Source organism: Manacus vitellinus, unplaced genomic scaffold (assembly GCF_001715985.3).
Source record: "Manacus vitellinus isolate BGI_N305 unplaced genomic scaffold, ASM171598v3 scaffold_1_pilon, whole genome shotgun sequence".
Classification (NCBI taxonomy): domain Eukaryota; kingdom Metazoa; phylum Chordata; class Aves; order Passeriformes; family Pipridae; genus Manacus; species Manacus vitellinus.
Window position 1 is genome coordinate 53253763 of NW_021939396.1, and position 18349 is coordinate 53272111.

General features: G+C 37.4%; 1 protein-coding gene across 2 annotated transcripts; it reads right to left on the reverse strand.

Moving 5' to 3' along the window:
- Window positions 1-294: 294 nt before the first annotated feature.
- Window positions 295-18239, reverse strand: FAM210A (family with sequence similarity 210 member A). Of its 2 annotated transcripts, XM_029959317.1 has the most exons (6): window positions 17910-18239; window positions 7107-7230; window positions 5446-5912; window positions 3197-3308; window positions 2047-2166; window positions 295-2013 (listed from the first exon to the last, which is right to left on the reverse strand). In XM_029959317.1, the coding sequence occupies exons 3-6, from the start codon at window positions 5886-5888 to the stop codon at window positions 1900-1902; spliced, it is 789 nt and encodes a 262-aa protein (XP_029815177.1). In that variant the 5' UTR covers window positions 5889-5912; window positions 7107-7230; window positions 17910-18239; the 3' UTR covers window positions 295-1899. The 2 variants fall into 2 exon arrangements, with proteins under 2 accessions (XP_029815177.1, XP_017937447.1); XM_018081958.2 differs by having other exon boundaries at window positions 295-2166; window positions 17910-18075.
- Window positions 18240-18349: the final 110 nt, after the last annotated feature.

The window sequence follows — 18349 nt, forward strand, 5'->3', positions numbered from 1 at the left end:
TAGCACACCAAGGTGACCCTGTGCAATCCCTGCCACAGGCAAAGAAGAGATGGATCCTGTGAGCTGCATCAAGAGGGTCCCACATCTGGCCCCAGACTGAGAATGACCATGCAATATTATTGAGGCAGACTTCAGGCTTTGCAGGATTCTGCAGGACACAGGTAACACTGCCCCCAAAAGCAGAAAACCAGAAAAAATGCCAACATCAGGAGAACGTGTGCATGGGGACAATAAGGAAAAGGACACCAAAACAGAAAAATAAAATAGCAACTCTTAACTCCAACACTACAGTAGTACTTAGCATCATAAGAGTTCACAGAAATATTTTTTTAATAATGTTTATCAGAAACATGGCACTTTACATCTTTAGGTCACTGAATATACAATGATTATTCCTCACAACATCCCTGTGAGGTAGGCATTAGATTGCAGTTACTATTTGACATGTGGACAGAGGCAGAAGAGTATGTAATCAATCCTGCACAATTAAGTTAATGAAGCTCAACTCAAACACGGAGAGGCCCTCAGTGACTTGAATGAAAACAGGACAGTGGGACAGAGCTGATAGTTCATCAGCTATATTCTTTTACTCTAGTCAATTACAATGCTCAGGGTCCAACTCTGTTGCTTCCCTCTAACCCCTGCAAAAAAGCACCTTTGGTTAAACAACAGACACATGCAGAGTTGCTACCAAGTGAGATCTGTAGTAGAAACAGGAAAAACACACTTTCAATTTAGCCTTATTTGAGTAAGACCGAGAGAAGTCTGCCTGCCCAGTCGAATAGAACAGTTTCAACTTTAGTCCTTTATGACATCTCTGAGGCAGCATTTCAGCCTTCAGCTATGAATGTTTGCTTGACTTAAGAAAATCTAGGGGAAAAAAAAATTTGGTAGACTGTGATCACTGTCTCAAAAATCATGCTTATTTTACTCAAATTGTTCTACTAAAGTCTGAAGGATTTCTGAATCGTAGGAGGAACTCTTGGGTTTAAGTCTAACTTTCTATGTGTTTTAAAAGCCCCTTAGTACAGCAATTTCTCAAATAAACTTCTCTTTCAAGCTTTTTATTTGTTTCAAAAATGAAATAGAGCAGGTTTTTAAACTTTAACGCAATAAACAAATCCTAGTTTTCAATATACAATTATTAATTTCATTTAGTGACTGTAAATCATCTTTAGGAAACAAAGTATACTTGACAGTATGGCTACTGTGATTAACTTATCTTCCTATAGCTTTCAGTTGAGATTTCTGAAAACATGCACTGTCCAAGAAAGATTCATAGTCTCAACCTGTAAACTATCATAGCCCAGCTGAAGTCAGTGTAGCCATTGTAATGCATTCTGGCTCTCCCAAGATCAATCGATTCCTTCATGTGCAGTATCAGTGACAATGGTCTGTCTCCAAGCTGAGAGATGATCACGATTGAAGAGGCTTGGGTCCACATACTCTAAAAACCTAAATATGTTGCCTTTCCCAATAGAGAAATGTTCATTCTCATTTAATGGAAGGTTTAGAGTCTAATGGAATAATGGCTGTGCACTATGATGGAAGAAGAATAAAGCAGTGGCTTTTGGCAGAAATCATCTCCATTTTGAGAAAGGAGGGTGTGGAAAAAAAAAAGAAGAGGGAAGAGTAACTGTTAACACTATGACCAATGGACATATTAACTTCTAGTATGAGATTCACTTTTCCTTCTGTAAATTGAGATTTTGTCACAACCTCTCCCCCAGGGAACTTCAACCTTTAAATCCCCATAGCAATTGTAGTCTCCAGACAAAGTTAAAAAACCGAAAAAGAACAAAAAGAAAAAAAGAAAAAAGCTCAGAAGTGCACTTTGCATATCCTGCCTCACAAAGGGTTAAAGTGCTGTTTGATATATCCAGAAATTAAGCATCTCTTCTACTCCTTTATTTTTTTAAATGAGACTTTATCTTTGGTTTCTTGTATCTTCTCCGTAATTTTATCCTTTGTTTCCTCCATCTTCTCCGTAATTTTATCCTTTGTTTCCTCCATCTTCTCCGTAATTTTATCCTTTGTTTCCTCCATCCTGTCTTGCAGATATTCCTTTACTGGTGGTGGTGTGGATATGTAGCCACTCTTACGTAGATATTTAACAGTGATGGATGTTCCTCCCAAAGTCACAGTGTATCTGGCAGGAGTTGCAATCTTAAAGAAATCAAAGAACACACTGTATAAATAAAACAGGACAATAACATACAGCAATAGGTATTTTAAATGTTGAACATTTATTTTGACCAGTGGCAACTTTTAAAGATATCTTCAATTTATATGAAAATAAGCCAATTTACAGAGCATCCTCCAGAAATGCATACCTTCTACTTAAAGTATCGTTTTGACAGAGCCAGCAAGGGCATTAGATTTTCATTAAAAAAAAACCAACAAAAACCACCACCACACAAACCCTCCCCATGCAGCTTGTGGGACAAGCTTTACGCATCTCAGAATGCAATTCAGAACAAACAGTATGTGAACACTGAGTTTCTTCCAACACTGTCAAATCTCCCAGCTATAACGACATCCTTATATTTAACCACATTTATTTATTGGTCTTCTTTTAGGCACAGGAATAATTGTGAAGAGTAGTACTTTCACATTTTGTTTGGGAAGATAACCCCTTTAAATAACAGGTAAGAAGCACATCACATTTGTAAACAAAACAAATAGTGGCGTGTACAGCAAATACAATACCTTGTATACAGAGACTATGCACATATAAAGCAATAAAAAAACCCCCAAGCCTGAATGTAACTAATTGATTCAAACAGACAATGAAAGTACTTGACAGTGATGAACAACTAAGGTAGAAAGAGAAACTAGAGAATCCTCTAGGATAAAAATAACTGTATTTCTATCTGGAATTCAACGAGGTGTTTAGGCTTTACCTCTTTGTCCCTGTTAATTATGTCAGGGATACAGAACAATGACTTAGTTGTAATTAAATCTCAGAGGGCACACAATAGTTCTGCAGTGAAGAAGTTATTTTAGAAATACATATAGACTCCTTGAAGGACACACAACACATACCAGCTTGCATGTGAATATTTTTAGTACAAAAAGGAATGCTCAAGTACATGTAACTATCAAAGAAAGCTAATGAATTCTTTCTGCTGTAAATGAGCAAACCCTGTTTAGTTCACCAGGCAAGATTTAGAGCTTATGTACAAACTATACTTACTTTATACAATGCATATGCAGTTAGTGCATTTCCGCCCTGGGAATTTTTCAGGATGCTTGTTACGCTGTCTGGTAAGCCAATCAACTCTAGGAATGGAACAACATTCACCCCACTATAAAAGAGAAAAAAGTTGGTAACTTGATTTGGAATTTGAAACCTGAACAGTTATTGAGAGCACTATTTCCATTCTTTATTACACAGACTTTGTAATTTGAGAGCAAAGCGTTTTTTTCATCTAAGCAATATACTTACAGGATTTATATTTCTGAACAAATGGGCAAATTAATGTTCTTTTCAGCATTCCAAAAGGTGACCCATTTATATTATCCCTGTTGGGTTGAGTAGCTTCTAACTCACCTGTGTCCCAGTTTATGTTTGAAGGTAAGTAGATATAAAGGTGGTAAGACAGCTATTCAGGCTCCAGCTGTGGAGGCTCAATTTCATGTTCTGTTTTGCCTAAAATTAATTACTTTTTTTTCTTTTTAAAATTCCAGACAACATTCTCCATTGACTTCCAAATATATCAAACAAATGGAATGCGGCAAAGGAAGAGGAAACAATGTGTTATATGGACAAGACTTCAGGGGCTTTGTGCTCAGTTGCTCTACCTTGTCAACATAAGGTGTTAAGATGGGTGGAGGGAGCTCTTATCACAATTTCTTTCTATTTGAAAGCCAGGGAAGCTAACATCAGCACCAAAGGAACAAAGAAAGCCCATCTTTATATTACAGTAGAAAACTGTATATAGAAGTTATAGAAGACCTGAGTTTCCAATATTTAGAGATGCTGCATTATTAGTATCATTATCCATTTCTACCTAATAATTTAAGCCTTCTTCTGAGCATGCAGACGCTTTAGCATCAGGAACAATAACAGGCAGTAATTTACTAACAGTTACTAGAACCTACAATCTGAAGGCCTATTGCCAGAGTAGAAAATGGAGACCTAGTAAGATGTGACAGACAGCACTAACCGTGCTGTTTCATAAACCGCCACTGTTTAGTCTCGTATCATGAGCAGTCATTCTGAAAGTTATTTTTCCACTTCAACAGGGTGCTGCTCTTCTGGCATGACAAACTGAAGCTTTGTTATAATTAGTTTCTAGTTAAGTATTTGTTTTCCTCAGCCAAATACCTACTTTAGCAGCTAGCTTTAGAGTTTCAAGAAAAGTAATCTTCACTCTATATGAAATGTCTGGATGTAAGCATCAACCTGAATTCATCCAAAGCAAATATTTTTATAGTTCAAGACCTTTATTCCTCTGACATGAGCTAAATTTAGAATGACATTTGGATCTATAGCTCCCAGAAAGGGCAATTATGCCAGCTGGTTAGAGTAACTAAAACAAACACTTGTGCAGTAAGGCATTCTGATGTCAGTGTCCCATCCTTGCCACCACAAACTGTCCTTGTTTCACGCTTTCTATTATTAAATATACAACATTAGCAGTCCAGAGATAAACATTTGCTCATATTTAGCAAATTTAGCAAAACTATTTGCAGATAAATAAAACCTCTTTCATCTGAACTAGCAAACTAGCAGCTTATAGTTGATGTAGTGATGTTTTTCTAATAAATGCCATTTTCCAGAGCAGTATCTGGCCCATGCTATAACTAAAAGAAACTAAAATTAGAATACTTAATTTATCTTTTTTTTTTCAACCACACAAATATTTAATTTCCAATTAAAAAGTCTGGCCCACAGTAGCAATTTTTTCAGAGGATGGTAGGAAAGACAGGAAACAGAAATAAAAAAGGAAAGGATATACATAGATTGTGAACAGCTAAATGAGGTTAATGATATGAAAATCCAGTGATGAGGGAAGACTGGGGATGAAGCAGGGAAGAAGTGGTGAAATACCCCGAAGTCCAACAGCAAAAAAAGAAAAGGTCTATGAAGATTTCACCTAATCAGGATTCCAAATCCCTCTCTTTACCTTTTAAGAGGTTACTAATAATTTCAGTGCTGTTTACATCCATGCATAATTCTGGGGAGATGAGCATTCCTTCAAACATTGCCAACTTGGTACACAGCAATAACTGGATGACAGCAGTATGTATGTGACACTCTCATGAACCCTATATACTTTCAATATTAACCTTATACTTTAGTTAAAATGTAGCCACATTTCCCCATTACATATAAAGGCACTTTTTAACATGCAATAATAATTTATATGTCCTTTCACCTGTGAAAGTCAGTCTCAATTCAACCGTGGTATTGTCCATTGCAACAAAATATCAACTTACTTCATGGCTGCATAGTAAAAGGATCCAAACCATACAGTGGAAGTCAGAAGATGCACTGGAATCATGACTTTTCCATACTGTTTAAAAGTTTTCTTGAATCTCTGAACGAGACTAATTGATTTGTCTTGTAATGGATCAGGATCTAAAGGATCTGACTCTGCAGGGCTCTGCTTGGGTGTATCAGTGGCCGAAGGCAAGGGATTTCTCTCTTCTTTGTGAGGAGTGTCTGCTGGCTGTGATGGAAAAGCAGTTTTCTTTGAGGCAAAGTGTGCTGCACCTGCATGAAGACATCGTTTAGGGGGGTCCAGTGCCAAAATCACTTTGCATCCCACATTAGACAACATGGACTGTCCTTTTAAGCACTGAAGGACAGTAGTGTGAGGAAAAAACCAACATGTCCCATGCGCCAGCTGAGATGCACCATGTAGTAGATTCCGTTGCATTTTGACAAACTGTCGATGAAGTTTCTAGAGAGAAGAAACAAGAGTAAACACGCTGCATTTCAATAATCTGATTTCTATTTGCTCCAATGCCACTTGAAATTCTCAAATTTTAAATGGCTTTCTATTCTTCTGCTTAAAAAAGGGTTTCCTTATCTTTCTTTGAAGAAATTGTTATCCTCCAGAGTCAAGGAAATAATTTTATATCTCGTTTCTTCAGCATTCTGAACTAAAATGGCCTCTTCACTTAATATACTCCTCACTGCTAAGATGCTCATTCTACTCTCTAAAAACACTTTTAGGTGTTTAGTGCTATCTACTGCTTCTATCTACAGGATCTTGCACAGTTACTGAAAAGTCACACTTGAAACTTCACTTAGAGTACCAACTGATAGCTTGAGTGATACTTTGAGCCTACATAAATGCAGTATAAACTCATTGAAGTGAGTGCAATCAAAATTAATTTTTGGTGTCAGTACATTCTTAGTTTTGGTATAATTTTTCATGTTCCATACTATTTTGAACTAAAAGTTCATACAATTAAAAAATCCCTATGAAAGTAATTATTGATAATCAACCAATGTCTTAACAGTAACAAACCTAATTGTAACAACCTGACAGTATACATCTATCAGGAAAGAGGAAGGTACTGTTGAATATTATGCATTAACATGAGCAAAACTGAACTGCAATTTTCCAAATATTACAATGCAAAGAATATTGTAAAATGGTGGATAACCCCTGTTAACTTTATGATTTTGAATACTTACCAGTTACTCACAAAAGTTCAAAGAACTACTGAGAACTTCCCCACAAAGAAAGTCGGCATGCATAGACAACAAGAAGTAATTTTTCCCCCAAAAATGCATCCTTTGAACTAGTGAATAAAATATTCTCTCTTTTCCTTTATACAATGACTGCAAGTTACAGAACTAACTTTCCTTCCCTCCAAAAAAAAAAACCCAGTGACACTAATTGATGTAACAAATGCCAGCTAAGTTAGTTATATTACAAGTTTTGAATTTTCTATTTTTACTTGTCATAACATTCAAATCATTCAAATTTAATTAAAACTTCATATCTGCTTCCCCTTCTCTTGTAGCTTTAGGTATGTTTCAGTCAGGTGCTTTGATAGTGAATTTGTCTAGGCTGCCGAAAACGATCAATAATTTATAACATGGGCAGAAGTTTGAAAAAAACCAAACCTGAAATGATACATACCCTTTATTACTTTCCAGGTATGCAACAAGAAAAGTACGCAAAGGTTTGTATCTTCAAAAAGTTGCAACTCTTCCTCTAGTTCCCCACCTTTCAAATATATGTCTTCAACACATTGATGACTCTGCTGAAGTAAAAAAAAAAAAAAAAAAAAGGTACATTTAGAGAAATAGCAACAACAGCAAACTAACAGTATGAAGATTTTTGGTCAGCCTGAAACCTTGCTTACCGAAGAAGTTATGGTATAAATTCATCTTTGAATACTGACATGCTAATGGGAGATTTTTTTCTGTATAACTTAGAAGTTCCTCAGCTGTGAATTACTGTTCTCTTCCAAGAGAGGAAAGTTTCATAATACAAATGCATCTGTTGGAACATTCCTGACTGTTTTCTAGGTATTTTTATGTTATTGTTGTGCTTGAATTAACTGCAATTACTATAATTACAATGTTTGATGTGAGAAAAAGTGGAATGGTTTCAAACTCCCTGGGCACCTTTACCTTCTTTGTGAAGGACAGAAGGCCACTTCTGTTGAACTCATACTAACAGGAGGTACTGCATCAATAGGGGAAAGAGGAATTTGTGTCTCTATGTAAGGAAGCTGCTACTCAGTCCTGTCGTGAACTCAGTGGGAATCAAGAAGTGCTGCTACTTACAGAGCAATAAATCAGCTACAGGTACTGGCTCTCAACGAGTCAGTCTTCTGTAGGGCTTTACTGGAAGGAGCAACTGCTTGTAATATCTCTTGTTTTACAAGAAGCAGAGATTCTTGCTGAGTTCTTAAATCCAAATGCAATTGCTTCTCAAAACAAGAAGTAGTGAAAACACTCAGCAAAACTCAAGTGTTCAGATGGCACTCTGCCATATGCCAACTACTTTTACTGATTTATAGAAATTATAACAACAAACTTGAAGATGACAACTACATTCCTAGCCTATTTCCACTCACACTTCTTTCCTGAGGGATAACACTCTCCAGAGAGAACTCTTTTCCCCTCTCACTAATAGTACACAACACTGAGCATCTGCCCTAAGAAGATTTTCACAATACCCAGCCAGCAGATTCAGCAAAGAATACCCATCTATGGGAACCTGGGAACTCTTAAGTCAGACTTCCACTGTTCACCTACTTTCAGTGGATGGTACCTCATTGAAAATACTTGTACTAAACAAGCTTTGAGAAGGGCAGCATGGGGGAAACCATGCTGAGCACTCTGATTTCGAGTCATAAACATTCCAGCAGCCTTGGCAGAACATCATTCTTCTGTACAGGACCAAGAAACTGAAAAGCATTTTTTCCATTCTATGTAGTGTATATACAGTAGCACTTCTCAAGGCACCATTTCTAGGCTTTGCTGTCCAGCACCTATTGAGAGCACAAAATTAACACTGTGTAACATTTCTGACTCATTGCAGTGGCTGCAGAACACTGGGGTATGAAATGGCTTCCATTCTCCTTAGTGTGAAGGAGCAATGGGTCACCACTATGTGTTCAATGCTCACTGGTCAGTACTAACACAGTTGTAATCAGTAAATGAATTTCAAGGCCTTTGCTCACAGAGTTACATGCACCATATAAGACTTAAAAATAGAATGACACCAATGGCTTTAAAGCAGAGCTTCTGGGGCTATTACAAGACTTGCCATGCCACTTTTTTTTTTGGTTCTTATATCCTCAGATGGACTTGAAACTCATTAATTAAAGTTTTTTTACTCCATGATGCATGACCTGGCTGGTCAAAAAGGAAGGTTTTGTAACCATCTAAAGTAGATCCTGAAAAGGTTCTGCACCTTGTATGCACAGATAGTACAGTTCTAGCTAATATTCTGAGCAACAGTTTACTTTAAAAATGTGGAGAAGAAAAATACCTTGATATATGAGAAAAGGTTAAGATATGATAGTGCTTATGTTTTAGAGAATAAAAGAAAACATGTTTTTTGAACCAAGGTTAGAATTTTCCTAATGATCTTACTGTGATTCATAGCTACGTGCTTTGCTTATCTAAATTAACAAAGGAGAGAACTTCCGAAGCGTCAATACATTCACAATTACACTGCCATCCAGAAGCACTGCAAGACTAAAGGAGGGAAGTATTATAATGGTTACAGTAAAGGGACATGAACAAAATAATAGATTAATATAATGTATACTCTGTAAATTGATTTTAAAGAAACAAATATTTTTAAAGGGGTCATGGGTGCAGCTGCTCAATTGTAATATTTTAATTACTTGGCTCAACAATGCAAACAAATCTTAAAGAGGACAGAAAAAGTGCACAATAAGTTTGGTTAGAGGTTGAAATAAATATGAAACTAGCTCTTTCATCACTCTAAAACATGAAGTAGAAGCTCCAGACACCAAGGTAGAAAAGCATCTTGTCTGTGGCATGAGAATTTGGGGGGGACAGAGGGGATGCAGGGAGAATGGTGCTTTAAAGCCTCTTAGATTTCTATATTAGTTTTCTCTTAAAAATGCCACAAAGGAATGAAATATTATGTCTAAGGACAAATATAGCTTTTCTCTGCTCCTGAATAGATACTAGTTAGCCAAACCATGAAACGATGTACAAACACTTGTGGAATAAGGTCTCCTCTTCAGCACTGCTAACTATTTACTAGTATCTCCAGCTGGCTGTGAACTGAGCTGTAAAGATCTTGGCTGTTCAGGCCAAACTCCTGGTTGGGATTCTTGGACGTTCATTTAGTTCCTGAAGGTACCTCTATCTCATGGCAGGCTGTTTAAAAGGCCTCTGAGAAAAGGGAGTGCTCTAGTGACCTCTTAAGGAAAAGTATAGATCAACTTCTCATTACAGTGCTGGAGGTTTTGTTTAACAACCTTTGCTACTTCTGTTTTAATTTAGATCAGCTTTGGGTTAAATCTGATATACTGCAAGAGCACACTAGCTCTTGCATTTACTCTACTTTCCAATGATAACTAGGAAAAAGATATTAGACTTGCTTTTTGTTCCTGAGGACAACAAAAGTTCAGGATCTTTTAACGTCACAAAGCTGGCCTACGTGACTATCACAGTCATTGGCTTCAGATGTGTTGGTAACGTTTTATCCAAAACAGATACAGGGGATCTTTGGAAAGCACAGAACTAACAAGCCTGGCCCATATAGGTACAGCAAAGGCTGCTGTGGATCTGCTGCTGGAAAGAGGAATCATGCCAGAGATGCTGTCAGATGAAATTTTCATCAGGATAATTTGTATAATAACAGGTACCCTGTTACAATTAATGTTTTATGACCTACCAGAGACATTAAAATAGAAGAATGGGAGTGGATATAAGATGGCAAAAACCTTAGTGTAAGTTCTTTTGTAAACGAGGTCAGAAAGCATCTGAGGGAATTGAGGGCATAGTATATATAGAGAACACTGGTTTATATTCTCAATTATACTAGAAACACTCTGGACATAATATGTAAATATGGATGACTTTAAAGCATTTTCACTTGTTTTGTTACTATTTAAAAAAAGAACATTAATTATACCACAGGAGAGTTCTCAATGAAAATCCATGAGTTTTTTTCACTCCCAAGGCACCTTTCTATGAAACCAGAGAATTAATTTACATTCTTGTCATTTTTAGTGCAAAATCAAGACAACTTTGAGGGTTATGTGTGGTAGACAGAGAAGAATTTTGAAAGGAAACAAACCAAGTTTTCAGAAATTCTTTTCAACTCATCTTTCAGATTGCATAAAAAGCAAATACAGAGATCTCATCCAAGCAGCAAAGTTTAATAAATAACCCCATTGTAATGCTTACTTTTTTACAAAATATAATAAGAAAAATCAAAGCTTGTTTTCAGATTTAAATTGTTCTTTTCAAGAACTTATTGACAGTATATTAAATAAAAAAAAAACCATCTCGCCAAGCTTATAAACCAAAATAAGAAAACCACAACGGAACTGAAAACATACATGGTTTGCCTAAAAATGTGGGAACACATTTTAAAATCACTGTAATACTAGTGCAACACATGCAAAGCATATTTTTTCTTAAACTCAATGTAAAATATAACTATAAAACTCTTGGTAAATGCAATGTGTCTGCATAGCATGCAGTCACTGACCATGGACAGGAAAATGGCAGCATATAGGGACTTTTTAGGCTTCGTAGTAGTACTTGGAGTGTATGAATGAACATGATTTAGAATTCGTATTTCAACCTTTACTACTTTTGCAGTGTCTGTTATTCATTCTAAACTAAGAAACTTGCTTATAATTTGAAGTTTGGGCATCACTAGCTGCGTAGTTTTGTCTGCCATTCAGAACTATCTAAAAAATATAAGACCATATTTTAGGTTAAAGGGAGTAATGTAAAATAAATCATGGTGAAATTTATTTAAATCTTGGTAAAAAATCATGTTAAAACAAATGAAGAGTAAACCCTTCCAGACAAAAGACCCTAAAACATTAGCTCCGCCCTACCTCTATCATATCTAACCTCTACAATATCTTCACTTAGTAAATGCTATAATTTTTTAATCATATTACTAATTTTGCTCATATTACTAAATTCAATAGTGATATAAGTGGAGAGAAGCCAACAACTTTTTTACCCTTATTTTATCTAAACTACTCTTGTTCTTGTTAAAACAAACTTACCAAAGTCAAGAAAGTAGAATAAACCCTCACAAGGTCCTTGCACACAGAACAATCTTTACTACTACAATCTTCTGACACTCAAGTATTAAAAAGGACAACAAGAAGTTGGGTTAGGAAAAATGAAAGATCTTGTAGACATGTATAAAGTCTGAACATTGGATTCAGAAGACAAAGCAGAAGAACCTAATGCAATGCCTGTGTGTTGAATTATACATCTGGAATGCTAAACAGGAGCCTTAATAGTTGATCTGCATCCAGTCAATATGCCAGGAAAGTCTGTTTTCCTCTGTGTTGGAAAGCATTAGATCTTAAACTTGCATGTAGCTAACCATTATATGAAAGTGTGAATGCTCTCTCTCAAAGGCTTCTAAAAGAAAGTATCTCAATCCTTTCATTTGTAGTGCTTTCTGCTCTTCAGAACTATGTTTTTAATAACTGGTGCTATTACATCTGTTAACTCTAGTTTTCCTGCTTTGCAGTGCTATGCTGGTTCCTTGGTTCACAAGTTCCATTCTGCCCTCTACTGAATTTTTGTGTAAGTACAACTCAGAGTGGTACTACAAAGGTCTCTACTTGCTGTGATTCCTTCCGACAAGTGTAAATTCGCTGGCTCATCCTCAGAATTTAGGTACATGTCAAGGAAAGGGGAAAAACTTGTTTTTAAAGTGCTATATGATTTGGATTTTTTTTTGTCCATTCGTCACTCTACAGATATGTTTGCAATAAGCAAGTTAGAGAAGTTATGCCTATAGACTTTAACTAAGCTTAAAAATAGGCATATATATATATGATAAAACAGGGTAAAAAAATCCTTTTGTTAGTTCAAAGCAGGGACTGTATTCATGCGCTTCTTCACACAACCTTTCACTTTGGGCTAATGATCAAAATAAGATCCAATTCTCTCTACTTTCTATTCTACTCGTGGGTAATAACTCTTAATCCTAACAGCCTCTTTCATCCTTGTATCTCCCAAGGTATCACTAGTTCATTACCCTTAAAACACTTGTGTTTTTCTGTCAGAGGGTTTTTAACGACAGAGGCCTTGACATGGCAAGGGTCATGTCAAGGGGCATGTGTGTGGGGCATCTCTGTAATGCTATGGTTTAGAAAGCAGTGGAAAGTTTCTACTAAATAACTAAAGGGAGCTGCAAAAGGTCCTTCATATAAGCAAGCCTCAGGTCTGCAGTTTCCTGCATATGACTGAACTCTCTCAGAAAAAAAACCCAAACAACCCACAATGGAACTGATAAGGGGTTAGACACTAAAATACACAGATCGGTTTTCTTCACTTCTCCAAAACATTGTTTGAGAATCTCTTAGGATCCTCCCTTGCAATAGTACACTGAATTTTGACAGATTCCTCACCTTCAGCTTTTATTGAGCATCTCAAGAGTTCTGACTCTACATTTTAACACATGCTGAAACACACTAGAAATATGGTTATTAGTTCTATGTTCAGAGTTCAGATACTTCTTTTATCAAGTTCTGCTCTCTCTTGTTACAGAGTTCAGAGCTGCTGTGCAAATCTCTTTTCACTAACAGAGCCACCGATTGATAACAGAGTCAAAAGGGTACAGACAAAAACTGAACTCCAGCTTGCTCAAGACTTCCTGCTACTTGTAACTTGGATTCTAGTAGCCAAGCTCATTTTTTAATTCATAATTTTTCCAGTCACTCAGCGCTTCACTGACATATACAATTTAAATTACAATATTTAAACAGCTTCTGTAATTATAATAAAATATTTATTCCTGAACAGTGTAATGAAACAACTGAAGACACACTGCAGATACAGTGACTTTCAACAAAACAAATTGTACTAACACAAATAAAGTTCAGCCTTTTTGACCAGAGGTATTGGGTTTGTGCAGCAAGGTTCTGCTAGAGGGGTGGCTACAGGGATGGCTTCTCTCAGAAGCTGCCAGAAGCTTCCCCCATGTTTAACAGAGCCAGTGCCAGCCAGCTCCAAGACAGACTTGCTGCTGGCCAAGGCTAAGCCCACCAGGGATGGTGGAGGTGCCTCTGGGATAACATGGTTAAGAAAGAATGAAAAAAAAATTGTTGCACAGATGTAACTGCGGCCAGAGAAGAGGAGTGACAATATGCAAGAGAAACAGCCCTGCAGACACCAAGGCCAGCGAAGAAGGAGGGGGGAGGAGGTGCTCCAGCTGCACGAGCTGAGCCCGTGGTGCAGATGGATGCCTGAAGGAGGCAGTGACCCTGTGGGGAGCCCACGCTGGAGCATGTTTGCTGGCAGGACTTGTGACCCTGTGGGGGATCCATGCTGGAGCAACCTGTTCCTGAAGGACAGCATCCCATGGAAAGGGACCCACACTGAAGCAGTTAATGACGAACTCATGGGAAGGATTCACATTGGAGAAGTTTGTAGAGGACTGTCTCCCATGGCAGGCACCCCATGCTGTGGCAGAGTAAGGAGTAGCAGAGAATGTGTGATAAACTGACCATAACCCCCATTCCTTGTCCTCCTGCACGGCTGGGAGGGGGAGGAGATAGACAACGGGTGGTAAAGTTAAGCCTGGCAAGGAGAGAAGGGTGGTGGAAAGGTGTTTCTAAGATTTGTTTTACTTTTCATTATCATACTCTGATTTGATTGGTACTAAATTCAATTAACTTCCCCAAGTCGAGCCTGTGTTGCCTTTGACAGTAACTGGTGAGTGATCTCTCTCTGTCCTTAACTCAGTAGGCTTTTGTCGTATTTTCTCTCCTCTGCCCAGACAAGGAGGGGAGTGATAGAGCAGCTTTGGCGGGCACCTGGTAACCACAGAGTAAGATCTTAGGCATTCAAATACTTTATCTTGACTAATTGTAAAAGGCATTTATTAGGAATATCCTTAAACTTAGATCTTAGAATCAGCTTTGTACAGCCTTCTGCCTCACCTTTCATGGTGACTACACTACCAAATCTGTTTCTTTTCTAGTCTTGATAAATGCCACTTTTGCCATCTTGGAACATTACAGGTCTTGTTGCACTGTTTTATTTCCCTTCATAACCCAACAGCAATCAACAGTATTGTCTGTAATAATTTATTAAATGCAAATTATATTATGTAATAATTTTATAAAACACTTAAAACAACAACCCACACCAAGTACCAAGTCTTTTACTCATCAAATTCGCCCCAAATGCTTCTAAGACTTCCAAAAGACATCCTCAAGGAAAAACTACAAAGCCTTACAATTAGAAACAAAACAGGAATAAGAGTAAACCAGCATGAAACTGGAAAAAACATCCCAGCTTTCACAAGAACAGAGCTCACAGTGGAAGCAATAGGTTCAAGATTTTTTTTTCTTTTATTCTCACACCACATTTATTTCACATTTTCAAACACTGAAAAGCTGTCATTTTTCCCAGCAAAAAATACAGAACGTTCATCTTTCAGCAGAATTACTGTTGGCAGACATTCACTTCCAGTATAAATCTTTTCTAAATATTCAAAGTAAGTGTTGAATTCTCTGTTGTGAATTCAAACTTCTCCATATGGGGAAATATGTGCAGTATCAATCAGAATATCTTGAAAAATTATGTGTGAAGAGGCTGATCATAACATTTACAGAACACACACACATGCTCAAAACTACACTCTTCATCTAATTTTCAGTAAATGCTATTCCAACATGTCTACGAATGGATGTGAACAGTTCTTATGAAAGAAGTATTATTTTTGTTAAGGTCGTGATCCCTGAGGGGCTAAACCTTCTTGCCTGCTATTCAGTTGACTGCCTTACACAGTAGTTTTTGAATAGAGGACTTGCAAAGAACCAAATGACAGCATCTCCAAGTGTCTGAAAGTGCATCAGACTCAGAGAGCTGTGTCTTTACACCAGAAGGAGCTCTGATGGGACTTTAGTAATGGGACCCTAATAACATTTCTACTCATAGTCTGAAGTAGCAGCTTTACTACATTGCTGAATTCAGACTGAGAAAGGAATCCCGTTTCTGCAAGACTGCAACCTTTGAAAGTACATTGCATTCTGCCAGATGTCACCAACAAAGTCCAAGGCTTGTGTTTCGCACAGAAACATCCCTCATCAGAATGTACTATCCTATGGCCTTACATAGCAGGAAACAAAAGATGCCATCTATTTTAACATCAGCAAAGCCAATTTTTAAATCCACAAAATATTAAGAGCGAGTAATTAACTGTCTGGCACATGCTGCGGCTAAGCACTACCGCTGCAGTTAAAAGGTAAGTGCCACCACATCCTACTAAAATCTTCCACCAGCTACTTTTGGGGGTCTCACAGAACTGCTGTGAAGACCCTCACATATTTTTATTCATAACCAACAAAATTCATCCATTGGAAAAAAAGCTACTGCTTTGTTTTATAATTTGTTCATGAGCACCTGACTGCATTAAGCACCATTCCCTTTCCTCATCCCCCCCTTCAAGGGCAGACTATGCAAGTTCTAAAGAGCTGCAGGGGATTGTCTGCTGCAACACTCTACAAAGCCACAATCACAGCCACACAGCTTCTTGTTTTGTTCATATAAGAACTGTCACACATGGTCAAGGTCTGTTCTCGGACAAGATAAAATGGTAGATCCAGGTAATTAAAATTTATAGCCCACCTAAGAGTCACTTTCGTTTTCTGATGTGCACAACCAGAATAAGACCTAATTTTATGATTCAGATGAATTTGTTTAGAAGAAGCAGCATCACGCCTGGAAACACAACAAAATATTTTCATTTTTTTCTGTTGAATCATACACTGGGTAGCTACTTTGAAGAGGATGAGGGGAAAACTGAGTGCTGGAAGGCACTGGAGTAGAAAGGATTGGAGATATTTAGAGGAAACACAAAGTTCCAACCAGAGTGAAGTTCTGTTGTATAATCCCAGTGCCTTAAAGGAGACAGGGCTTCTGTCCTTAACAGACAAAAGTGGGAGGACAGACATAAATAGACACACCAATCTGGCCTGCTAACACCTGGTTAAACCATAATTTTCCTGACAGTTTGAAGTGATACATTTTTGACTTAATATGGATAAAATATGTTGGACTTAACACATTTATACTGGTACCTTCAAGACTGAACCTAATTTAGGAAGGTAGAATCACAACAGATCATACGGATTTTTTAACTGAATAGTAACTTTTTACTCTTACTGGAATTTTTGTATAGTGACAGGGACATATGTTTTTTAGAGGTATCATGACTCAAGACTTAAGAAAAAGTCCTGTAATTTCAGCAGTTCTTTTGTTGTTGTTATTGCCATACTGCACAAATAATTTGTTTCAAGTCAAAGAATCTACTAGAGGTATATCAGAGTAATTAAGAATCCCTGGCCCCAAGTTTGATTCTTTACCTAAACTGGTGGAACTAGGTAGTTACCTATCAGCATATCAAGGTAAAATCTTTTTGGTCTATTGTAATGACACTTGACTGTCCAGGGAGATTTCAATTGTGTTTTGGGCCCAGGCCTCAGTTCTTTCAGTGATTTTATTCCATTCCTAATACTGAAATATTGATGATTGATGAGGAATTTGCTTCACCATTCAACTTTCAAAATAATTTCACCTTCAACTATCTGGGTTCACAACGTATCAACATCATAAAGAACTCTGTTGGATCATCCTTCTAATCTGCAAGACTGACTGACTGAAAGGAATTTGTTGGATTCAACTAGCAGTTTTACATCCTAAAAATCAGTGATCTTCCTGCTTTTTTCATTGAATTTGTTGGGGCCATATCTTCAAGACCAGACAGAACTCCCTACAGATCCAGAAGTGTGCCAAGATACAAACTGAGGGCTCTTATCTGAGATTAGGGGACACAGAATTCCCTGTCTTGCAAAAACAAACTTCAGTTTCTTAGTGACACCTACAGAGCTAGGTCAGCTAACCTGCAGAAAGGATCATCTACAGCAGGAGAATTATACAGAACCTTTTAAAAAGGTTTGATCAAATCTTTTCTCACCAGCTGCCATAGGCTCTGAAGCAGACCTGCAGACAGTCACATCAGACAAATCTTTAACTTCTTACATTTCTTACATGAATTTGCCTACTCAGTTTTTGCCATGTGTCAGCCACCTGATATCCACCTAACCAAATTATCAAATGTTTTTTTTTCACTCCCTGATCGAAGTGCTTCTCACACAGCAAATGCTGCCACAGAGGCCAGTCATACCCTTTTTACCTGAAGCAGCCCTTGAATAGAAAAGGAGATAAATACCTGCTGTCAAGCCCACAGGAGATGGCTGGTGGGGACATGTTATCCTCTGTGCATGCAATTCCCACATAGGAGCAGCTGCAAGTCATATAAGCTGATAGTACAGGCAGCAAAACACATTCCAAATGAGGAACCTTCTCCCTATCTCTTCCCAAAGCAGCAACACTTTGAAAATCATTTTACGTTTATACTTGTAACAGCAATGACATCTTGGGGATTAGATAAATTGAGGAACACTTTCAGTTAAAGAACTGACTTTGGTAAATTCTAGGATACTTCATGTACTACTGTCCAAAGTAATATTTTCTCTTTTGAGACAGTTAGTAGAGGACATTTCAGAAATGGACATAAGTCAGGCTGAACATGTAGTTTGTAATACCTGACATAAACCCACTTAACAGAACTTAAAATTCTTATGACTTCTCAGTCCAACTCCCTGGATA